General features: G+C 36.7%; 1 protein-coding gene across 1 annotated transcript in view; it reads right to left on the bottom strand.

Moving 5' to 3' along the window:
* The window catches only part of CRIM1 (cysteine rich transmembrane BMP regulator 1), a 179,666-nt gene that overhangs the window by 46,619 nt on the left and 109,005 nt on the right, over positions 1-24,042 (bottom strand). The window contains exons 5-7 of the mRNA XM_035558101.2: positions 21,755-21,876; positions 8,810-8,992; positions 5,053-5,250 (exon numbers count right to left, since the gene is read on the bottom strand). Coding sequence (XP_035413994.1) covers positions 5,053-5,250; positions 8,810-8,992; positions 21,755-21,876 — 503 coding nt within the window. The remainder of the gene's footprint in view (positions 1-5,052; positions 5,251-8,809; positions 8,993-21,754; positions 21,877-24,042) is intronic.

Here is a 24,042-nt window from a genome sequence, read left to right as displayed (position 1 = left end):
CAGACACAGATTTCTAGGTTGGAAGAGACCTCAAGATCATCGAGTCCAACCTCTGACCTAACACTAAGTACTCCACTAAACCATATCACTAAGCTGTACATCTAAACGTCTTTTAAAGACCTCCAGGGATGGCGACTCCACCACCTCCCTGGGCAGCCCGTTCCAATGCTTAATAACCCTTTCGGTAAAGAAGTACTTCCTAACATCCAACCTAAAACTCCCCTGTCGCAACTTACGCAGCTGCAGGAATGTAAACTTCTCTATAGGAACAGATATCTCCTTTCATTTAAACTGATTATAGAGCAGCCAGCAAGTAACTGAACTGGCAAAATTGTTGGTGCAGCAGTATTTAGATGAAAGACGGGAAAAGTCACGAGTGACTGATACTAATAAAGATTTGCTCTAGATGAGCTGTAACCAGGCCAGATCCACAGGCAGCTTTGATTTGAATTTGTAAGTCAGTTCTATGGCCCACAAGCCATTCTATCCCTCAACACTCAAAACAAAATAACTGATAGAAACATCTTTAACTAAATATTTTGGTTCACATGCTAAAGAGCTAATATCTGGCATACTTAAAGTAAGCTCACACAATTGAAGTCGGCTGCTGGCATGCTGGATTTGTTTTACTTGTAAACAAAAAGCCTGATGAGAAATAAACGCATACTTTAAAAACAGTGGTAAGCATATTAGGTCTCTGACTTATTATTCTTTATACAATGGCTATTTTAAAAATGGAAATATGGGCTTTAATTGGTCCATCAGCAACTAAACTGACAAAAATAATAGAAAGTTTTCCATAGGCATTATTCTTTCTTCCTGCTTTAGAGATGAAACATAATTAAGATTCTAGCAGAAAAATATTTGTTTCCTACAACCTGTACAAGTCCTCAAAAAGTGAACTAGTTCAGGTAAAATGAGCTACATATATAAGAGAAGAAAAATAAAGTACATTTATGATGAATTTGCAAAATACAACTTAACAGTTATTACATATGGTCGTTTTAAACTGACATATAAAAAGAACATTATTTCACTATGGTGTACTTTTGTTGACCAAACATTTTACACTGTGAGTGGAATGTGAGTGAGAACTTGGAGGCAATAAAAGGGAAGTCTAAAAAGAGGTATGTTTACCCTTACAATGACTGGTAAACTGCTTTCTCAAAATCACTTGCTAACTTTACATTCATTTTATCCATTTATTGACTATAAGTTATGCTGCATTATGCCTTGCACCCCTATCTCAAATAACTTGCAAATATGATACTGTACAGCATCAGTGATCCCAGAACTTAGCCCATATGAGATATGGATTTTGGTTTTCTACACTGAACAGTAGGAGACAAGAGATGCAAAAGGATGGAAAAACAAAACAAAACAAAACAACAGAATGGAGAACACAGGACAATGGGTTTAAGCTATTAGTGCAAAATTTGTAATGCTTGAATTTCTATTCAGTAAACATTTCTGCTCATACACTACACTGCAAAACTAAGGTTAAGCTATAGTTATGCAGATTTAATGGGGTATGCAGAGAAGCATCATATGGCTGACACTTAGGGGATTTAATTCAGAATATGCTTTCAGAGAAAAATTTTAACAGATTAAGACAGATATTCAATCTTACCCCTTGACTGTTTATGTGGGACCATGTGCTATCAAAGTAACAAGTCAAATGTGATGCCTTTAAGCTAAAAATTTAGTAAGTTGCTGAAAATGCCATTCACTATTACTCGCCTCCAGATGATGCACTCAAAACCAGATGACTGCAATTAGGCATACAGCACAGAACAGCTAGCACGACAATGTTATAAAGAGTGAAACTCAGATTTTCTGAGAAAAAATAATTGACACAATAATCTAATTTAAATATTGATTCCATTACACTGTTGTAATATGTCAGTTGGATTAGTTCAGCTGGAGGGGACCTTCAAAGATCACCTAGTCCAACTGCCTGACCATTCCAGGGCTAGCCAAAAGTTAAAGCACATTATTGAGGGCATTATCCAAATGTCTCTTGAACACAGACAGGCATGGTGCATCAACCACATCACAAGGAAGCCTGTTCCAGTGTTTGACCATCTTTGTGGTAAAAAAAATGTTTACTAAAGCCCAGTCTGAGCCTCCCCTGGCTGAGCTCTGTGCCGATCCCACACATCCTGCCATCAGTGACCATGGAGCAGAGCCCAGCACCTCCCCTCCTCAGGGAGCTGCAGGGAGCAGTGAGGCCACCTCTCAGCCTCCTTCTGTCCAGACTAGACAACTGGTAGAGTGAACCTGTTTATCTCACAGTTGGACAATTAGGCCAAAGGATGCCAGCATCAAAGGCCTTACTGAAACCCAGAAAGATTATGTCCACTGCCATCCCTTCCTCTACTACGTGGGTGACCTTATCACAGAAGGGGATCAAATTACTAAGGTAGGGGATCAGATTGCTAAGGTAGGACTTTCCCTTGATGAACCCATATTGACTAGGTGAGATAATAGCTTTGTTCTTTAAATGCCCTTCAGTATCCCCCAGGATAATTTTCTCCATAACTTTTCCAGCAACTGATGTTAGACTAATAGGTCTGCAGCTTCCTGGGTCTTCTCTCATGCTCTTTCTGTAGATGGGTGTAATGTTGGCTAGCTTCCAGGCAGCAGGGACCTCTCTGGACTCCCATGAACTTGCACAGATGCCACTTCTTCCCTCTTTTCACAACCTTCATTGGCCACACCCAGAGCTTCATACCTACTCTGCAGTGGAAGCTGTGCAGGCAGACATGGTCTCCTCTTGCAGCTCTGTGCAGTAACTTGCATTCACTCCTCCATGTCCCTCAAGTTGCTGCCTTTATCCTGACACAGAGCAGATACTGGGCCTGCCTCAGTAGTAGCCACACCAGGTTGTTATGTATGTACTTGAGAAGGCATAGCACAGCTCCATTGATTTATCAACTTTAGGGCTCCCAGATGCTTCTCAGTCTCCCCACCTCTTCCTGAAGCTTGGCCACCAGACAGGGCAGTTCAACTGCCTGGGCACACCTCACACTGGTGTGCTTCCTCTCGCCCTCCATCTCAAGGAGCAGTGCCAGGCACAGCCCAAGAGCTGGGTGGTCACACGAGCTTCTTGGAGCTCCATCTGGTTGGTGGTATTAGTTCTAACGGGTGATGGAGGAACAGAAGTAGAAGACATGGCTTCTGTCGAGTGGTCATTATGTGTTGCTGTCAGCCAAGAAGGCTGTCAGGGCTGCAGCCCACGCCTGCTGTGCACAGCACACACAGCCCAAGATTGTCAGGACTCAGAAACTCCCTCAGATACCCCCTGGGACCTCACAAGCCTCATGCTCTTCTCAGAGTCCTGTGACTGCTGCTGTTACAAATGATGGCTCCTGTGGCTTCCTCCATTTTTTTTTTTTATTTGACATCAGCTGTATCATTGTTTAAAACAACAACAACAACAAGAAAACAGATCAAAACCACAACCCCAACACAAAAACAAACTTTTACAGACTAAAGTAGATGCTACATGTGCTTCTAGGAAGAAAAACTTGTCATAGTACAGAATTACCTAACCGAGTCCAGACAAGCTACCTTGCATACTATAAAAGCACTGTAGTGGCACCAGTGTGGTACATTAATGAAGTGTCTGCTTGGCTGCATTGGGACCTTTAGTAATGAATGATGGAAGCCTAAACTCTACACTGTGTTTGCTTCCCACAGTTCATCATAATTATCTCAGTCTGCTGTAGATATGCTTTTAATCCAATTGTACTCATCCATTTTCTCCAATCTGGAACGGGAAAAAAAATATTTGTCCATTCTCATTGGAGAAAAAAACTTAACATATTGAAAATACTTCCAAAAACCTACCTCTCCATGCTACCTTCCTAAGCTTGGTCTACTCATACACACTAAATAAGGAGTGGTGACAGCACATAGTCTTTGATACCCATCAGGAGATGATCACTGGGGATTAAAACCTGTTAAACCGCTTCGTCATCATAAAATTAATTCAGCGTGAAAGTAGTAACTCTCTACACTTCACATGACGATTTTATACATTATCAGACACCTTCTTCATATCCTGTGATGTGAATTTTGGCATGAAAAAGCACCAATAAGAAAGCTTTAAGCTCCTCAGATTTCTCCTAAAGAGCAGCTACTCAATGAACTTGGATGGATACTGCAAATCAAGAAAGGCCACAAGAAGTTATACAAAATTAATTTCATTCTATCAGAGATGGAACAGGAAAAATAAGTGGCAGCTTACTGAGCCTGCACACCTGAAAATATCTGTACACTATGAATACAGCTTTGAAGACACATCTAGAATTTTGATTTAGAAACTGAATGATCTGGTATTTTTCACGATGAGCAACTACTACAGAAAATGCAACTCTGAACATATACGTGTATATATTTTAAATATATAAGTTTGCAAACCCTCACATTTTCATTGCCAGGCTGGGCAAGTGTTTGCCATATAGTTAAGTTAAAATCTCAGTCTGTTATACAAGATGCATCTCTTTCCACAAAATGTAATTACATTTTAAACTCTAAAAATTAAAATCTATCTCCCAGTTAATAATCACACTTTGTAAGCTTCAATGAAATAATGACCCTTTAATTCATACTATAATTATGCCCAATGTCTAACTATATTGTGTAAAGATCTTGAATCATCACTACATGATACCACTGAATATGAAATGAGGAATAATTCAATTATCAGTAATACCTTTTGATGAACATTTTGATCCACTAATTCCTCCCATATTTATTATTAAGCTGTAAGCATAACTAAGTAAAATTAGTTAACAATGCTGAACTTAAATGACCTCTCACTACGCTTTATTGCACCAAAGGAGTATTGAGCATGGGCACATGCCATTGTGGTTAAACCATGTTGTAGTCAGAATTTAAAAATTATCTACCTTCCCTCTAGCCCCCGTGCCATTAGTTTATTAGGTCACAGGAAATGCTGTACCAAAGCTATAAAGTAAATTAGGAACTACCAGGTAAGAAGTAGCCATGGCAGAATAAAGCATAATCGGGAAATACAGATCTCACCTTCACATACTGGGCAGCACTCTCCAGGGACTTTGACAGGATTCAAACAGCTCTGTCCACAGGCTGTTGCAACACAGTGAGCATCTCCATTGATACACTGGCAGAAAGTACAGTCATCCTCTCTCCAGCGGTCTCCATGAGCTTGGATCTGACCATTGGCATAACAGCCAGCAGGGTTATTTATGGGGTAAACTGGGTCTGAAATAAGAAGTTGCAATAGAACAAGAAGTTTTAATGCCTTTTTACGCCTAAATTTTACATGCGAATAACTGCAATGACAGGATGTTATATTAGTTAAAAAAGGTTATGTAAAGCCATTATCAAACACTAAGAACCACACTGTGGCACACAGAGATTAATTAATATAGGTAACAATTTAGATATTTTAATGTTGATATTTACTGTTGAAAATGTTAAGTTAGCTTATACTGAGCATTCATAAATTCAGTGTTCTATTTTTAAACATTTCAACTCAAATTTTGAATTTAACAAGCAGATCTGGAAAGGAAAATGCATGTACAGATGGCTGGATTTTATTTTTTAAAAGGCTCAGTTTTTGGATTTTCTGCTTTTGTTTTTCAAAACTTTTTTTTTTTTAAACTGACTTCACAGATTCTAAACGAAAACTGGAAGCATCTCAATGAACCACTGCAATGACTCATGTCAACATGTCACTGAATGTCAACGTTGCATTTTTCCTACATGAAGAAAAAAAGACTCAACAAAACCTGGGATAATACTCTGAAGTTTAATCAACCATCTCTGAAACAAAGGCAAAATGAACAGCAGTTGCTAATAGCTGTTGTCTTATTATGAGCCATTGTTTCAGTTTATGACACTAACAAACTCTGAAAATTCAGAGTGAAACTGCACACAATTTCTATCTGGCACTCACTCTTACCCTGAATTTTAGCGATATTCCCCATTTTAACAAAAAGGGTTAAGTTATTTCAAAAACAGGTAGTTTGGGGAACAAAAGACTTGTAAAACTAAGATCCTAATCTCTTAACTTCTCAACTTACATGTTTTGAGATTTTCTTGAATCTATAATTAATTATTTTGACCTAACCAGAAATGAAATCATATGCAATCAAATAAAGTGAATTTTATCATACAGTTCATGGGTGGGATTCTGATTGACACATGAATACTGAGAAAGCACAGAAAAGCCACGTATACCAGTATTATTTATAGAAGTCACTTTTGTGTGTCAAAGGACAAAGCTCCTGGTATCCTTGAAAAGTCACTACTGTTTAAAGCTATAAATTGAGCCCAACAAATTCCATTTTCTGATGCTGAGGAGTCCAACGTGACTTTCAGAAAGAATTCTTTCTGGAGCTAATACAAGAATGGCTTGTACCTGTACAACACAATGAACGTGAAATTTACTATTCGCTATCTTAAAATTGTTTGAGAAAAGAAAGAAGGGTGGTATTTCATTGTATTTCTATCATCAAGAAAACATTAGAAGAAAAAAAAATCAGTCATCTTGAAAATCACTGTCAAGAAATAAACAAATAGAGCAGGGAGAGAAAAGACCACCTCTTCACCAACTATAAAAGCATGAATAAGCTGACTGTTGAGTATACATTCTGCCCATTTTTCAAAGAAAGTCTTAGTCAATTTAGATGTCACTTAACATAACCTGAGGTATTAAGAAAGAGATCAGAGTTTGTTTTTTTCCCTTTTTAATTGCTTAAAAGAAGCAGGAAAAATACATTAAAAGGGAGCCAGTTGACTAGACTTACTTAAGAGAACGCATTTAAATCAAATAGGATTTATAGTAGAATACAACAAATTTTACCATCCAATCATTTAGAAGTGAGAAATCAGACTCCTTGATTTAGTGCTACAAGCCCTGTCACAAAAACATGCAACAGAAACGTCATGATTTGACAAAGAACCCTGCAACTTGGCTTCTCAATCACCTCAGCAGAAATTAAGTCAGAGCTATTACTTGAAAAAGGAAGTTGTACTAAATAACTGTAAATTATCATCATTATTTTATTTACTAAGGACCTGTCTTAAAAAAAAAAAGTTTTCATTGCAGGTCCAATACACACCAACTCATCAAACCCAAATGAAATGAAAGCAGGTTTTCTTGATGGTCTTATTCAAAGGTCACAAGATATGGAAAAGTCAACTTTAAACACCGTATGATACAGCAGAACAATGTAATGACAAATAATAAGATTTTTGACTATTTAAATCACCAAACTAAGAGGATGAAGGACATACCTAGAACTGTAAGTCCAAATCTAGACAAAAATTTGAGTATATTAGAGTGCCCAGATACAGCACATATATAGATATATTGTTTATTCATTTTACTGTCATGATGCCCAATCTCAGAAGACTTACATAAGTAAATCATTGTAATTACAGGAAATAAAAACAGATTTTATGTATATTATAAACTCAGCAGCTTATAGAGCCATTCAGCAGTGGATCTGCACTTACTCAGAAAAGGTTTTACTACATCAGACACGCCATTTCTAGACTTTTTAAATCTTTCATTAAATAATGGTATAGCATTAAATCTTCATCATCCTGGTATTTCATTATCCAGATGTTTTTTGATCTCAGGAGTGTTTTGTTAGGCAATAACAATCTAAGCTGCCAAAACCTCCAATAGTATCCTTCAAAAGTATCCTTCAAAGAGCCCCCAAAAGTATCACTCACAATATTCTGTGCTCGTTGAAAAGATCTAGCTCCTGTAGCTGCCTCTTTTAGACTTTATTTTTATTTTTATTTTAACACGAAGTTCTTCATTTTTATAATTATCTATGTGGAATTAAGCACAACTACAATGGATATTTTGGCTTATTTGCTCCACAAGGAACTACAGGAACACTGAAATTAAGTTCATACCAAAGTGTTTGAAAGTGACATTAGTAGCTAGATTCTTCTCCTATTAGGAGATTTCAGATTTCCAACTTTTTTTTTTTTCCTCCCAACTTATTTTCGGGACATCATTCCTAAGTTTACATTTAACCACACAGACCAGACGTGCTTCACAGGCCTTTGTCTACATTGTGGCCATACCCTGACCCACAATGGGGCAAGATCCAAGTGTACAGCAACAGCCCTTCATCTTCCTCCCCTGGAATCCTGTTTGTATTCTGGCAGAAGATGTGTCAAATACTTTGTAGTGTAAGCAAGAGGGTCAATGTGAAATTTTCCACATGATCTTTTTTTAGGAGGACTGCAGGCCCAAGAAGCAGATGAGCTGGCTGTCAATAAGGCAAAGGAGGAAGAGAAAAACACTGAAGCCAGATTACTGCCCTGGCTCTTTGCTATAATTGTATACATTGCTGTAGCTAAACAGAAGAACAATGACTGGAAGAAGCAGGCTGCAAAATGATAGCTACAGTCTTAGACACGCCGCTGCTGTTTTGGAAGAGTCTAAATATCTCGTGCAGAAATTAGCAACAGCTTCTTATGGCTTTTGGGAAGAAGGCCCCCCAAAAGTACAGCGTATGTGGCCATGTCTAAGAATGTTCTAATGCAGAAGGGAAAGGAAACCTCAGCAGCTCTATAGGAAAAGGGCAGAGTGTCAACATCAGAGAAACACCACAAAAATACAAGATGTACTCAGACACAACAACCAAGAAAATTAAAAATAAATTGAATTAAGAAACAATTGGCAAACTTTACAACAACAACATGAAGCACTTGCTTGCTTATTTTCCTTGAAAGGTCAAAATAAAGAAAGCAGCAGAATTAATAAATAAAAAGGATTGAAAAGATAGTGTACCTTCACATACTGGACAGCACTCTCCTTCCGGCACATAATACCTGTCACAGTGTAGCTCACCACACTGGGCAGAGAAACAAATAGAGACTCCACCTTGACACCGACAGAAACGACAAGCATCCATTCGAAACATGTCTCCATCGTAATATTCCATGCTGTTAAATATGCAAGTTGGCTTCACTTCTGAAAGAAGAAAAAATAAGCCATGTCTTTTATGGATATTGATAAATGAGAAATAGTTAAATTCAGTTTGCTACCAACAAAAACAGAGAAGGAGGGAGCTGATTTTTTCCTTCTTTAAAAAAAATATTTTTAAGGCACACAGTATATTTTATTGTCTGTTTAAACAATGGAAAAAATAAAATACTATTCAAAATTATTTTCAGAGCTGTTAGTTATTTACAATTAAAATTCTGAATTTTTTAAATTAAAGTAATGAAGGAAAGTTAAGGCACTTGTTTTCTTCATCAGTGCTAAATCTTTCACTTCCTGGATAAACTAAAAGCTATTTCAGCACAGCTTTTTTCATATTTTAAAAAGCAAGTTTCTGATGTTTCTTAAGTGTAACTTTCCTGTCTACAGGACTCTGGTACACAAGTGGATTAATTGCATTAGTACTGTCCAATACATAGTTTTTTTTTTTTTTTTTTTTTTTTTAGAAGGAGATGCATGTATTTCATGACTACATGATCTGGTACACAGGACAGAATACTTCCTAATTCAAGCAAACTGCTGTCATGCTAGTCGCCTCACAACTATACTCTCCACATAAAATAACCTCCATTGTAATAACTAGTATGTGGTCACTTTGGTGTTTTTTAAACACAACAAGACTACTTCAACTGTATCTCTTGTACAGCAAAGCCCGAATTATAATTAAATCCTAGCTGAGTGGGAAACTAAAAAACCTCAAAAAGGACTTTTTTTTTTCTTCCCTCAAGTACTGAAGAGATTTGTTCCAGATTTTGAAGCATCACGGACACCTCACAAGGCCTCCTTAGTGCTTTTGGACCTTGCAGCTATCTGCACACAGACAAACACTCTTATACCTCCATCACCCATTGCCAGCAGTGCATGTGCAGTTCAACCAGCTATGGATGCACACACAATGCTGTGCAGCTCCACAGCCTAGTGCTAAATCACTGAACTGTGGTGACTCAAGGCACTGTAGAACAACTACTCCACGTCAGTCATTAAGAAATCATTGCTTTACAGTTTCATCATTATATTATCCATTGAAGCCTTCTCCCTCTTCCCCACTATGGAATAATTTCTTTTTTTTTTGTCCTTCTCTGAAACTAGCCCAAGACACTTAAAAAACAGTACCTGAAGTAAAATAGTATCTATTAAACAGATATATTTGTTCAGAAGCTATGAATTTATCAGCTTCAAAAGCCAAAGGTTCTGAGAACAGGACGTCACTTGTTTCAGCAACAAAGTAAAACTTAAACAAACAAACAAAAACAACTAAACTTGATAAAAAACATTAAATTTCATTACATCTGAACTAAACATAGCAAGGGAAAGAAAGGAAGAAACATGTATAGTATATAACGAATGATGAAGAGGAAAGAGGGAAGTGATGAGAATAACTAAGTCACACAGGAAGGTGACAGTAGATACCTATGATTTTTTATTATTTCCTGAGATGTGCCAAATTTCTGTAGAGAACAAACCATCACTAAAAGCCTGAACAACAAATGTCAAAACCATACTGAATAATCCCCCTTCAATACACTAATTTATACTTTTACATACAAATATCCAAACCAGAACATACTTAAAGCCATTCCACATTTTAAAAAAGAGCAGATGATTGCATATGTAGTTGATTTCCATAGAATACATGGAAACCTGTTTATTTACTTACATGTGTAATATCTAGCCACATAGGGCTCAAAATTGTGCCCACTTTGAGTTCAGGTGTTTTTTTGTTGTTGTTAGTACTCAAATCTCACATGGGATATGAAAAAATATTTCAAATTTTGAATTTGCAAAACCCCCTTGAATCCTCTTAATTTTGGGGGCTGCAGACTCTTCATCTAAGTTGCTCTTGACATTATTGTAGATTTTCTTTAAAATTGTAAAGCATTTCAGTGACTCTAGCATTTCTTTCCACACACACATAATGTTGAGCTCCAGTCTCAAGTCATTTAACATGACTGTAAAATGTTAGGGTTGAAACTTGGAAGTACCCTGAGCAATGTTTGATTTTATATGCCTGTTCTGCCTTTGAGGCATAATGTAGAAAGCAGTGTAAAAAAAAAAAAAAAAAAAAAAAGAGTAAAAAGAGGAAATACCACTGTGTCCGGGAAAACAGCTATGACCTCATTAGAAAGCTATTCACATAAACAAACACTTGAGAAATATTTCAAGTTTATGTAGCTCAAGCTGTTAGTATAAAATCTTCTCAAAAAAGGAAAAAGTGCCAAGAACTCAAAAGGCATTTAATCCATTTACTCCTGACTTGACTTAACTCTTTTGATTGCAGCTTTCCAGATTTTTACTTCCCCCTCCTCCAAAGAGTAGATCTGAATTCCTACATAGTTAGGAAAGTAGAATCATCATCTTCCATAAATCAACATTCATTTTTAAAATGACCAAACGAGTAACTGTTAAATCCTGAAAGGAAACAATATATTTTACTCCTATGACAAAAAATACCATAGAACGACACTACGTGTGTATTTTTACAAACTAGATCTATGCTAGCGTATATGCGCACTTATTAAATGACTGAGCTACCCATATGCATCCAGCTATGAGATAAGGATTACCGTTGTTAGATCTGCACAGTCTAAGAACTCAGTCTAGCCAAAACAAGCACAATAAGAACTCTAGCTTTAAATATTCATAAAGTGAAAGCCTAATAAGAGAGCTAGCATCTTGCTGTGGAATTTGTACCAACACGTTTCTTTTAGAAAGATATACTGAATGATACTCTCAGTTCTCTCTTGCTTATTTTTGCTTTAAACAGCACTACTTTTATTGCTTTACTGACCTATGTATGGCAGCCACAAAGGAGAGAAAGAATACAGCTATCATTAAACAAATGCACCTTTTCCTGAAAGGCTAGCCATCACAAATTTATTATTCTATTAATAAAGAAAATGCTGCAGGTAGAATTCTTCAAGTACCAAAGTCTCCCCATGTGACAAAGTAATTGCAATCGTCTGAACTGCACAACACCAAGCAGTTAAAGCTGCCCAAAAAGCCAAGTCCCTCTTCTGATGCCAGCTACCACAATGACACAGTAGGCACAAGACAGCCAGCCAGGCCATGGATTCATGAACACGACCTCAGCGTCTGCCAGCTATCACATAACCCATGGCAGAAGACTGACCCTGACCGAGCATGGGTCAACCTGTGACAGGAGCCAGAGCAGAGTGGATGTGACCTAGCATGATGAAGAGTTCATACTGCCTTTTTCCTGGTTGTGATAGGACAGATGATACCAGATCTCTGCTCTGATGTAAAGTTAAGCATGACTAAGAGAGCATACTTGACTTGGCCTTGAAATTCCTGTCCCAGAGTAAAATCAGGAAGAATTCTGGCACAAATTTAGCTCTAGAGATTGCCTCAGTTAGCCACAGCTGTTTTGTTTGGGAGCAAGAGCCCTGAAGTCAGACTTGCACTGAGCCACGCAGCCTCACGCTACATGGACACAAACAGTGCTCATTTCTGAAGCCATTTATCTCCAAACTGAACTGCAGACAGAAACAATTTGTTTGATCAGATCAGTTTTCTATGGCATTTTACCTTTTACTTTTAAATTTAATAAAGTTCCATAGGCTGAACTAATCCAAAATAAAATTTCTGTAATTGAGACTTGTGTAGCTTTCTAGTACTGGTAATTTTCTTTGACTACAATCAAAGAGCAGCTCAGAACCATGTGTGAGTTTTGCAACCCACTTTTTGCTAGACAGTAGCTCTGCACACGGTCATTCCGAGCGCACGAGATGCTCAGGCATCAGCTGTCTGTAGGCAAGTTCAGGCATTTTCTTCTGTAGTGTCAGAAATTCCAGCCTGTCTGAAGCAGAAGAGAGATTCAAAACAATCTTCTGTTGTTTGAAGGATGAGAAGGTTTGTGATTCCAGCACTTTGGACGTTCCTTTAGTATACAGAAGGATTTGTACCAGACTCCTGAAGGGAACTGGTGCAAGTGCTGTGAACTTTCCATTAAATGAAAGGGAAGGAAACTGACAAACTTTATTCCTGTGTCAGTACAAACAAAATACAGAAAAGCTTTCAGTTTTTCAAAAGCTGTGCTGATAAGGAGTTTAGAAAAGAAAAGGATACAGTTCATTTGAATTAGCCCATAACAATGTTAAAGGACAACACGTTGTACGCTTTTGTTTGCCTGCAAATATATTTAAACAAGCTAGGTGGAAAAAAATATTTGGCTTCTTACTCTTCAGACTGTATTCCTTTGTGCAATAAACTTCCCATTAAACACAACTGTAGGACCACTCTGGAAGTCCTTTGGTCCTGCATCTAGGAACAGTGATTAGGACTAAAACAAATCTGTAACTATTATTACAAGTCAGTGCAATTATTTATACATGATTTTATGTGATTATGTATATGCAATTGCACAGTTTGAAGGAAAGAAACATTATTTTGTGGCACCTGTGGTCTGTAAAAGATATTAAAAAGCATAGGAAACTGATGTATAGTAATCATAGAAAAAAACCAGATTTACATAGTGAGGTATCTAGTAGAGAAAGTCCACAGCAGCACATTAGAAATCACTTTTGTGTTCAGATTCCGCAAGTTATGTACAGTGCCTACCTTCAGCAAGATTTGTTTTCTCTGTTTACCTCACCAGCCTATCCCAATCCATTAATCTTTAGACAACTTCAGAGGAAAGACAGATGTGTAGGTTGATACCGGTGTCTTTTTATTATTATTTAAAACACAGTAGATGAGACCTTAAGGCATAACCCTGAGAGACAGAAGGCTTATTTCCAAGTCACCACATAGGGTGGAGGTGAAATCATGGAAAATAGCATGGAAAGATATCCCAACAGAAGCAGCTCTACCTAAAACATTCCCAGCTTAATATTTTCTTTAAAAACATCAGTAATGGAGGAACTGCAACCAACTAAACAATTCTACAATTTAAATACTGTAACTAAACTCAAATTACATCATAGGCAATTCAGGTTAGACAGAAACAGGAAACAAAAGGAAGCGTCCCAGGTTTCATTACTTTTCCCATCTTTAGGGTATACGTGGGTATATGTAATACTGTTTATTACCTTCCTCCAACCTGCAAATTTGTTGCTAAGAGGACCGATTCTGGGTGTCCATGCCACCATCTTCTCCTGCAGACTAAATACACTCATTGCTTTCAGCTTTTATTTTTCTTGATAAGTTCATGCCATTAAATGTCTCATTGTTTCTGTGGCTTTCCTCATTGGTATCCCCCTTTTGCCCATACAACCTTCTAGAAAAGGAACTTTTTAACACTCAGAATTAAGTTACAGAAAACGTAGCACAGAAAACCACCTGGATGGCCAAAGGAGGAGCTGGGGCCACCAAACGCTGTGGCTGTGCTCTAAACACCCCGCTACTGTGCGAGATTTTCTAGATAAAATGCTAAGCAATTCCTGGAAGCAAGCCATGTTCTTTGTAAAGGAGGAATACATTTAAATCCCAGTAGTCTCTGTCAATCTATCACAGAGAAAATACATGCTGTGATCAGTTTAGCCCTAGGCACGTTCATAGGACACAAGCATCTGCAAAAGTCTCAGCACCATTGAAAGTACTGGCATAGCCCATCATTCATCACCAGTCCATCTGTGTGATATGCCTCCAGTGTATGAGAAAAGCTTAATATTTCAGGAAAAAAAAAACTAAATATGTTAGCACAAGGCCCTGATTTGGCATTATAGCTAAATGACGATGCTCAGCAGTAGGATCCTAGCACAGGTCTAACCATCTCCTCCTGTCTTAAAAAAAATAAATTAATTCTAACCTTGTCCTCCAAAGTGGTGGCGACTTTGTTGAGGTTTAAGTGTGTACTGAGAGTCAGAACATAACCGGAGACATTAGCTTACTAATAGAATTCCCTTTGGCAAAAACAAACAAACAAACAAAAAACATTACTTCACCAAAATAAATACTAGAAGTTACTTTACTTTACTTTTAAAACCATACCATACTGCATCATCTAGCATTTAATATTCTTTGTACATGACATACCATCAGTTCCACAGAATATAAGTAGTATCTTGGTTTTCATTAATAAATGAATAAATGAAGTAAGTTAGACTTTGTATTTGACTGGCCTCCAGTTTTCTGCACCTTCTTTTTTCCTTCTCTTTTAAATGTAACTGGTAATGGCACATATTGTTTCAGATACTTTTCCCAATTTGACTACAGCGAGTATAATCCAGGTTCAGAGGATCTAAAACATTTGACATAGCTTGGTAGACTAGCCTGTTTTTTCAGTATAGTAGACCAAATTCTCACATGACCGTGACTGGTGATTAACCTTGATTTTCAAATACTGCTAAAATGTTCTGAGTCAAAACAAGCAAACATGAAAAAACAATAACCCGCCCCCCAAACTCTAATTCTTCTTATCTTTTTGGAACAAGGGTATCTTCTTTTCATATTAATTTTCCATTTATTATTTACTTCGCCATTTGTTGTCTTTTGCTCCTTGAAAGCGACATTTTGCGTCTTGATTTTTCTTACAGATTATCCATTCCATGCTACCTGTACTCCCACTTTAGCAAGGTTTGTATTCAACTACTGTTTTTGAAGAAAAGCACAATTCTCATTAATACCATTTGTTCATTCTTCACTTTCCATACAATCCTTACAGCTCTTTGACAGCTTAACCAAAATAAAACATGAACTTCAAGAGAGCAACTTTATTATCTCTCCTGCTCTATGAAAAAACCAAAACCTACCATTTCACAGTTATGTTCTATCTTTGCATTCTCACGTAATCCCCTCTAGTCACTGGGACCAACTCTAGAACAGTTCTCAATTTGATGTCAAAAATATCCTGAACATATCCCAGTAATTGGCTGGACAATCTCAATGGTTTTTATTTTAAAGTAGGTTTCTATTTAAAGTAAAAAAAACAGCTCCTATTTTTTTAGATGCCTGGAGAGAGATATGCAGCAATGTTTAATTAGGATCACGATTATATTTAGTTCTTAGCTCTAGGACAGACACTTGCCCTGGTCAAATCCTTATTTCTTAAGAGTAAAAGGCAAATAATATTTTTCTTTGTCATGTAAGTTTTGTAAGGATTAGTGCAATGAATAATGAATGGGATCCTGACAACTGATGCCTGTGGGGTGTTCCACTTGGACTCTAGTCCTTCCTCTTTAGTGGAGATTTTCCTTGCTGACACAATATTCCCCATGTAAGATTCCTTTTAGTATTCATTGATGCTCCCTTTAGAAATAGGTGATTCATATTTCCCTTTAGAAATGATGGCATTGCCTCTAACCTTTTCCACACTGTGAGCTTAATAACAGAATAACAACTGCTGTGAGGAGTAATTGCATCAACAGGTGACAAGAAGTGTAATTAGAGAGGGATTTAATTTCTCCTGCAACACAGTATCAATACCATACAGACTCAAGAAAGCCAAGAGGTTAAGAGAAAAGAAAAATGGCTTATGTCACTGGTATTTTCTCAAATGTGGAAAAAAAATTGAAGAAGTGGTTATGAAACAGAGGTTGTGTGTCACATCAGGTGAGTGAGCGTGATGATTTAGGAGCTCACTTCCATAACACCATATGATCAAGAAGAATACAGCCTGAAACAGCAGTATAGAAATGGTCACAGTTTCAAGTCCCAGTGGAAGTTGTCATTCTTTCTTCCCCATATCAATGCCTGTTACTGCTGGGCATGCACCAGTCTCAATGTACAGGGCAATGGAAGTCCAGAGCTCACCTCCTGGGGGCAAGGGAGAAGCAGTGGCTCCACAGCCACTCCTGGCAAGGTCAGATGCTGAAATCATTGCTCCTACGTGGCTGTGGCAGAAAGCAGTCACCTTGGACCAGTTGGATGCAGTGACTATCAGGACCACTCTCACACATGCAATTTGATGTCTTTCATAAGACCATCAGAGACCCTTTTAAAGTAGCTGCTGCATTCAAGGAAACTTATTCAAAAGTGGAAGCCCTGACTGACAGAAGCAAGCAGCTGCAGGATGCTCTAGCAATATGCTCTCAAATTTCTAACGCACAGCTCAGTCACTATGTGCTTTAGCGCAGCCTACATTCAAGAGGCCCATGCGTCAATAGCTAATTAGAGAACAGGCAGTTTGGATGCTCTCGTTTCCAAACATTTCCACTCTTGCTGCACATGCAGCTTTCAATCTCTTTAAATTCATTTACTGATGCTTGTAATTGAATGCTGAATCATTTTTTTTTCCTTACAACCTCTCCTATGAGAAAAGGCAGCACACCATGATTAGCAGACAAAAATAAATGAGTAATAAATGTTGAGTGGATCAGGAGAAACCTTGAATTCATTTCAATAAAATGAAGGCTTTGGGGAAAGGCTGCATCTTGGGAATTTCTTGCTCAGTTTTCCCCCAGATTTATAACATATTCTATCCAGAATCCTCTAGAAGGAAAGCAGATTCCAATACCCATGCATTAATTGTAATGGTGAATTATTGTAACCCACAGCAGTGTTTTAAAAAGCATAAAATTATGTCTCCAGCTAGTATATCAGCTTAATGTAAAATATTCTGTTTTCTGCTTATATTCATGATGCTTAAAATCTCACACAGAAATACTAAGAAGCATCCTCTTTCTGTAGTATATTTTTTGCTTATCACCAATGAGAAAGTTTTTACGCATTTTCTAAATGCTAAACAGCCACAGACAGTAAGTAAAACTTAACTCAATAATAAACTCCAGTTTCAATAAATTGAAACATTAAAACTGTTTCCAAGCAGGAGAGTAAGCATTATTTTGGTGATAAATAATATTTACACAATTATGTGACAAACTACGAGAAACACAAGATTACACAGGATGGGGAGCATAAGGACACACAATATAAATTGGAAGCAAGAAAATGATGAGAGTATTGATCGACTGCTGTTCTTATAATGAGGAATAGGATCATAGGCCATGGGCAAGGACACTTCCAGGTTGCCCAAAGCCCCATCCAACCTGACTTTGAACACTTCCAGGGACGAGGCATCCACAGCTTCTCCGGGCAACCTGTGCCAGTGCCTCACCACCATCATAGTGGAGGATTTCTTCCTAATATCCAATCTAAACCTACCTTCTTTCAATTTTAAGCTAAAGTAAAGTTGTCCTATTACAACACTCCCTGACAAATTGTCTCTCCCCAGCTTTCCTGTATGCCCCCTTTAGGTACTGGAAGGCTGCTGTAAGGTCTCCCCAGAGTCTTCTCTTTCTCCAGGCTGAACAACCCCTGGTTTTGCCTGTATTTGTGTTTGGGATTGCCTCAGTGCAGGTGCAGGGCCTTGCTGAACCTCATGAGGTTCACACAGGCCCACCTCTCAAGACTGTCCAGGTCCCCCTGGATGGCATCCCTCCCCTCCAGTGTGTTGCCCATGACACACACACAGCTCTGTGTCATCAGCAAATAACAACAGCTCCAAGATCTACAACGAATGACTGCTGCTGAGGTTTCTCTCTCCACCGATTAACACGTTTTCTAAGACAGACAGACACCTAGCGTTAGTTTGAGATGGCGTGCACTGGTTACAAGGAGAACCACGCAGAACCTACAAAATCTTTCATGGAGCTTCCAAAGAAGTTTTATATTAAATCCAGGAAAAAATGTTTGTGAAACAAAGACTGATCCATCCGCCAAATGCTGACAAACAACAAAGACAATCTACTGCTAATGGAGTCTCTATGCTATATGTGTTTTGCTGCCCTTACACATGAACTACCCCTCAACACCAGCCAGCTGATCTGCAACAGCAGGCTCTTCTCTACCCTTTCCAGGCTGCCTCCCCAACCTCCCTCTGCCATCCCACCCCATTCACACACACACACACACACGTAGTAAGTGGTACAGAAGGCTGGCCTGCTTCAACACAGCACATCATCAGGCTTACTTAAAAACACAATGTAGTTACCCCACAATACACAAACTGTATTATTTTTTTTCAGTCTCCATACAGTTATTTTTAATACATTCCTTTATGTCAAGGTAACTCAGATAATCAGCATTATTTCTGAGAGCTTTTTTTTTTTTATTCCCCCCACCTCCCTAATTCTATCATTAAATAGATACTATAACAGCAGGAAAACTATATGAATGTCACTGCACGTCCTATTTTATTAAACCCTCCTGCCTGTTTTCATAGGTCTTCAAACCCAAGAATTAATTGAATTATTTCATAACACTGATTATTTAATGTCCCCACATACCATCTATAAATCCATTAACTTGCATTTGATTAAAACGTGCTCTCTAAAAAGGCAGCAAATCTTAATTGGAAAGGATGAAGATAAGGAATTCAGTATCTCCCTGAGTTTGTGCCAACAGCTAGCCACCCTCACCGCTGAGAACAGTCTGTCCTAGATCTTACTGATTTGGCTCTCGTTACATTGATGGCTTTTTTTTTTTTTTTTTAATGAAGTGAAGAAATTGATCTAAGCCTATCATTGTAAGGTATTTTCTCCATATTGTATTAACAGTACACCTCTTCTGCACTTGTTAGCATTTCAAGACTCTTCTGAAAGCTAGAATCAGATTTTAACATTTAAGTGTCAGTCTCATGAACAAAATTCCTGCCTCCTTTTCTTTTTAAACTAAGGAAAGTGTAGGGATATACATATATAAATATATTTATCTTTATATAGAAATAAATTAATAATGTTATAACTATGTATTATTTTATATTACATTATATATTTATAATATATAAAAATGAACTTGACCACCCTAAAATGCACTTGCAAATCCCCAAACTATAAAGCAGTGCAAATTAAGTTTTATGACCATCTTGTTCTTTTCACCAACGATTTGCCACACAGCCCAAGTGTGGCACAGAGAACTCTCCTAAGCAGGAGTTTTAGAGTTGCTCCCATCTTGTTGACATATATATTTATATGTCAACAATATATATATATATATATATATATATATATCTTATATATATATATATCTGAAGGTGAAAAATCTGAAGGTTTATAAATAAATAAATAAATATATAAACCTTCAGGCCTACAACTATCCTCTTTCCATAAAAAAGCATCACTGATAACTGCACATTGAAGGTTCTCAGATCTAAATATACCTAAAGCACACTCAGGTCACATCATACAGCATTATTTTTAAAGATCTGATTGCAGCACTAGGAACTATAAAGAAAAATGCCCCTTAAAAAAAAAAAAAAAAAAAAAAAAAGAACAACACACATTTAACTTTCCTGACCAGGTTTCTCAGAAAAAAAATAAAATCAAAAATCAGTATAATCAATTCCTCCTCAGAAATAGAGTATGGAAATGGACAAAGAAAAGTGGGCAACTGAAACAGCTCCATCTAACACCTGATACAAGGTATACTGCAAGAACTGTGACAGCTGTACCCCAAATAACTTGCTACCTGAAGAGAAACAGTGATGCTAGCAAGGCAGTTGGTACCTCAGAGACTGTTTAGTGCCGGAAAAGACATCAGAAACTGGCTTAGCATTTCTCACTCAAAGTACCAAATGTTACCGTGAGGTGTGCCACACAGTTAAACCAAGCGCTAAAAACCTCAGAAATTAAAATGTTTTTAATAGAATGCCAAGAATACGGGACAAAGGAAAATGAGTATTATTTTAGTATGACAGGCAATATATAAGCAAGCAAATTAGGTAAATTGCATTTATTTCTATAGTATCTACAGTCCTAACCCAAGCTGATTAAAAATTAATCTGGAAGCTAAAGAATTTGTGATTCTCTCTGTTGTAAATTATTTTATTCATATGAAAAAGGTTTTTTTTTTAATATATATAATGTTCCTTACAACTACATGAACAAGGTAGGTATTATATGTGCTAAGTATTATTTTAAAATCAGTACTTGAGTATTTATAATACAACTATATGTAAATACCACATTCTCCTGGAGAACTACATATATTGCATATGAATGTTTATGTGCATATGCAGTGAAGAATGCAAAAATAAAAGCCGTTTCAAGCACATGATACATGCATTACTGAACAATATTAAATATTACATAATAAATATTAATTAGTAAATACTGAACCAACATGTAATTTCTTATGCTCAGAAATTATCTAAGCATGCAACATTTCAGAATGTTTTTTCTCCTTCCATTGATCAATAGCAAAATACCTAAGTCTTTTCCAACTCATCACATACACCACAGAGTCATCCTGAGATACAGTCATTTCCATGAAAAATTTAGTTTTTTAAAATCATTTTTCTAAATATTTGTATCTGCAAGCAAAAAAAAAAAAAAAGAGAAACTGTCTATTCCTACACTGATTTACAATTTCCAAGGGTTTTACATCTGTGCCAAAAATTACTTTGCAAGTGCTTTTTTTTCTTTTTTTAAAGCAAGCCCAACTGTCTAAATAGTATGTACATGTTCACAGTGCTGCAAAAAGCACTTCCAGGGTTTAGCAAAAAAAAAAAAAAAATCACTTCTAAAAGAACTCCAGTGTTTGCTACTGGCAAAAGAGCACCTGGAAAACAAGCAGAAAGGGAGACTTTCACTAAATTTCAAATTCCCTGAGGTTATAGGGAAAAATGCTTTAGAAATTAAAGAAACATGACGACTTACAAATGATAAATTTTCCCACTTAATTATCTTCAATAAAACTTCCAATTCCTTCTTACTGAATGAACTTCAGGAAAATTCTCTCTTATATCTTGACAACATAATAAAAATAACCAAATACCCAGCATCTCCCACAGACATAAAATCCTCCTCTCCAGGTACAAGAGAAAACTTCACGTACCATTGACACATTCAAAGACATCACAGCACTTGCCAGGTGTTCCATCTCCACGTGAGACTATTTGGGGAACGGAGCCTGCCTCACACATGGGGAAACCACATAAACCAGAGAGACACTCGCATCTGAAACCAGAGAAAAGTAAGGAAAAACCCATAAATAAATGAAGCCACACATAAAGGGAAAGAATTAGCAAATGGAAAATGGAAATCTATAGCATAAGTTCCAGTATTAGTATATTTATATTTTAGAATCATCTCTTTTTAATCTAATGACCAAGATCATTTACCAACCTAAACTGTTCTTTTTTTTTTTTTTTTAATAATTATTTTAATCATTGGAACTCTGCTAGGTCAAGCAACAAAAGGTTATACTGTGTTACTTCAATACCCCAGTAGCATAGGTAAAAATTCAGGAACATATTATTTCAAGATTGTTTGAAAAATAACGATATTCTTTAGATTTTTAAAACAGGCTTCTCCTTCAATTCCATGAATAATCAAAACTGATGAAATACTAATAGCAGTAACTGCACCTATTCAGAAGAAATAGCATCCTCACATTAGGAAACTGTATTATACCCAGTTTTACATAGGGAATAATTAAAGACATCCTGCAGAATCATTACATTTAAGCCAAATGAAAATAACTGCAGGTGTCTTCTCCATGCAAGTAAAATTTAGTTATTTAAGAAAATAGCCTAAATAATTGGAAGACAAAATGTAGATAAACAGCAATTTCCAGATTCTTTGCTTTATGATTACCATAATTGTTTCGAAGTCAAACACTTCAGATTTTCAGTGAGTTTACTTTTAACATAGTCCTTGCCCCAAACATTGGGCATACTAATGGAATAAATAGCAATGTTTCAATAAAAATGAACACAATGAACAATGAGAAATATTCAAATATCATAGCCAAGAATGTCATGGTATAGCACTTAAATTTTCAATTGAAGTTGACAGGATTTTTATTTAAAAAAAAATGTAGGTTAATTTAGCATCCTACAAATACATATGAGCTTCAAAAGGAAGCAAAAAAACTAAGCAGATCTTTTAATTACAAGTTAAAGAAATGAAAATTAGAACTATAGCTGTTAATAACTATTGCAAATATATTTACGCATTCCAAGACAACCCCCAAATTAAACCATCCATAAGAAACACCATCAGTAATTAATGAGCTTGCTTATTCTTTATTCTTAAAAACTAAGAAGATTGATTCTCCTCTGCCATGACTGTCTTGTTAATTGCCCAACAGCCACTGCATCTTAGACCACGGCTCAATGAATGACGAAGGGTCTCTCAACAGACAGGGTTTTAACAGCTCTCCCTTTAAGTCTCATCAGCATCGGAAAAATGTAAAATTCTACATTGTAAAGTATTACTTAAAAGGAAATTTGCAAGGAGTACAAGTAAACTCAAGTAATCTCAGAAGACCTTTAACATACTATCATAAAAGTGTTTTTAAAATATTGTATTATGGCACTATGTTATTATAAAGGGAAAAATGAGTCATTGAAAAAAATAGTATTATTACATCACATTTCACAAATAAGGTTAAATATGTCCAGATAAGCAACATAACACTATATGCACATATATCCTAAAGTACAGTGACGACTGTAAAATGTATTTCATTTTGGGATTTTGTTTCATAGCATTGTTCTTATCATAATAGTAAAGGATAATAAACTAAAACAACAAAAAATATGAGTAAAGAAACCCAGGATTTATTTATCATACCTTTACTTTTGACATTTTTTCCCCACAATTTATTTAAAAATTAAAAAAAAAAAAAGGTGGGAAACAATTATTTTATTTTCTGTATGCCTTTGTCTTCAGAGACGTAGAGGGAAAAAAAGAAGCAATATTGGTTCTGCTGCATGGGATCAAAAAACCCAAGGATTTGTGATAGTAGCTTCCTTTTAAGATAATTCAGTCCCTCCTCTCCTCTTCAGCCTGACAATGAAGGGTTAGGGTTGGGATGGTACAAAGCAGAAATGAAGAAAAAGATGTGGGATGCACACCTGTCAGAAAGGTTTCTTCAAAGAAAATTACAAGAAAACATTTATCCCTCCTTTGTTTTCCCTTTTCCTTATCCTACAAAACCCAGCAGATATTACTGGAAAATATATTCAAGAGTACCAGCAGAGGAAGGCTATGTACGACACCCTTTGGCCAAAAGAAAGGAAGAAGCCAAGAGTACGCTAAGACATGCAAGTAATCTTATAGAAATCCATACTATCTAACCTTTCTCTGCCCCAATAAGAAGAATATATTTATTGAGGA

This window comes from Cygnus atratus, chromosome 3 (genome assembly GCF_013377495.2).
Source record: "Cygnus atratus isolate AKBS03 ecotype Queensland, Australia chromosome 3, CAtr_DNAZoo_HiC_assembly, whole genome shotgun sequence".
Taxonomy (NCBI): domain Eukaryota; kingdom Metazoa; phylum Chordata; class Aves; order Anseriformes; family Anatidae; genus Cygnus; species Cygnus atratus.
The sequence above is the reverse complement of the archived record's forward strand: the minus strand, read 5'-3'. Positions and strand labels throughout refer to the sequence as shown.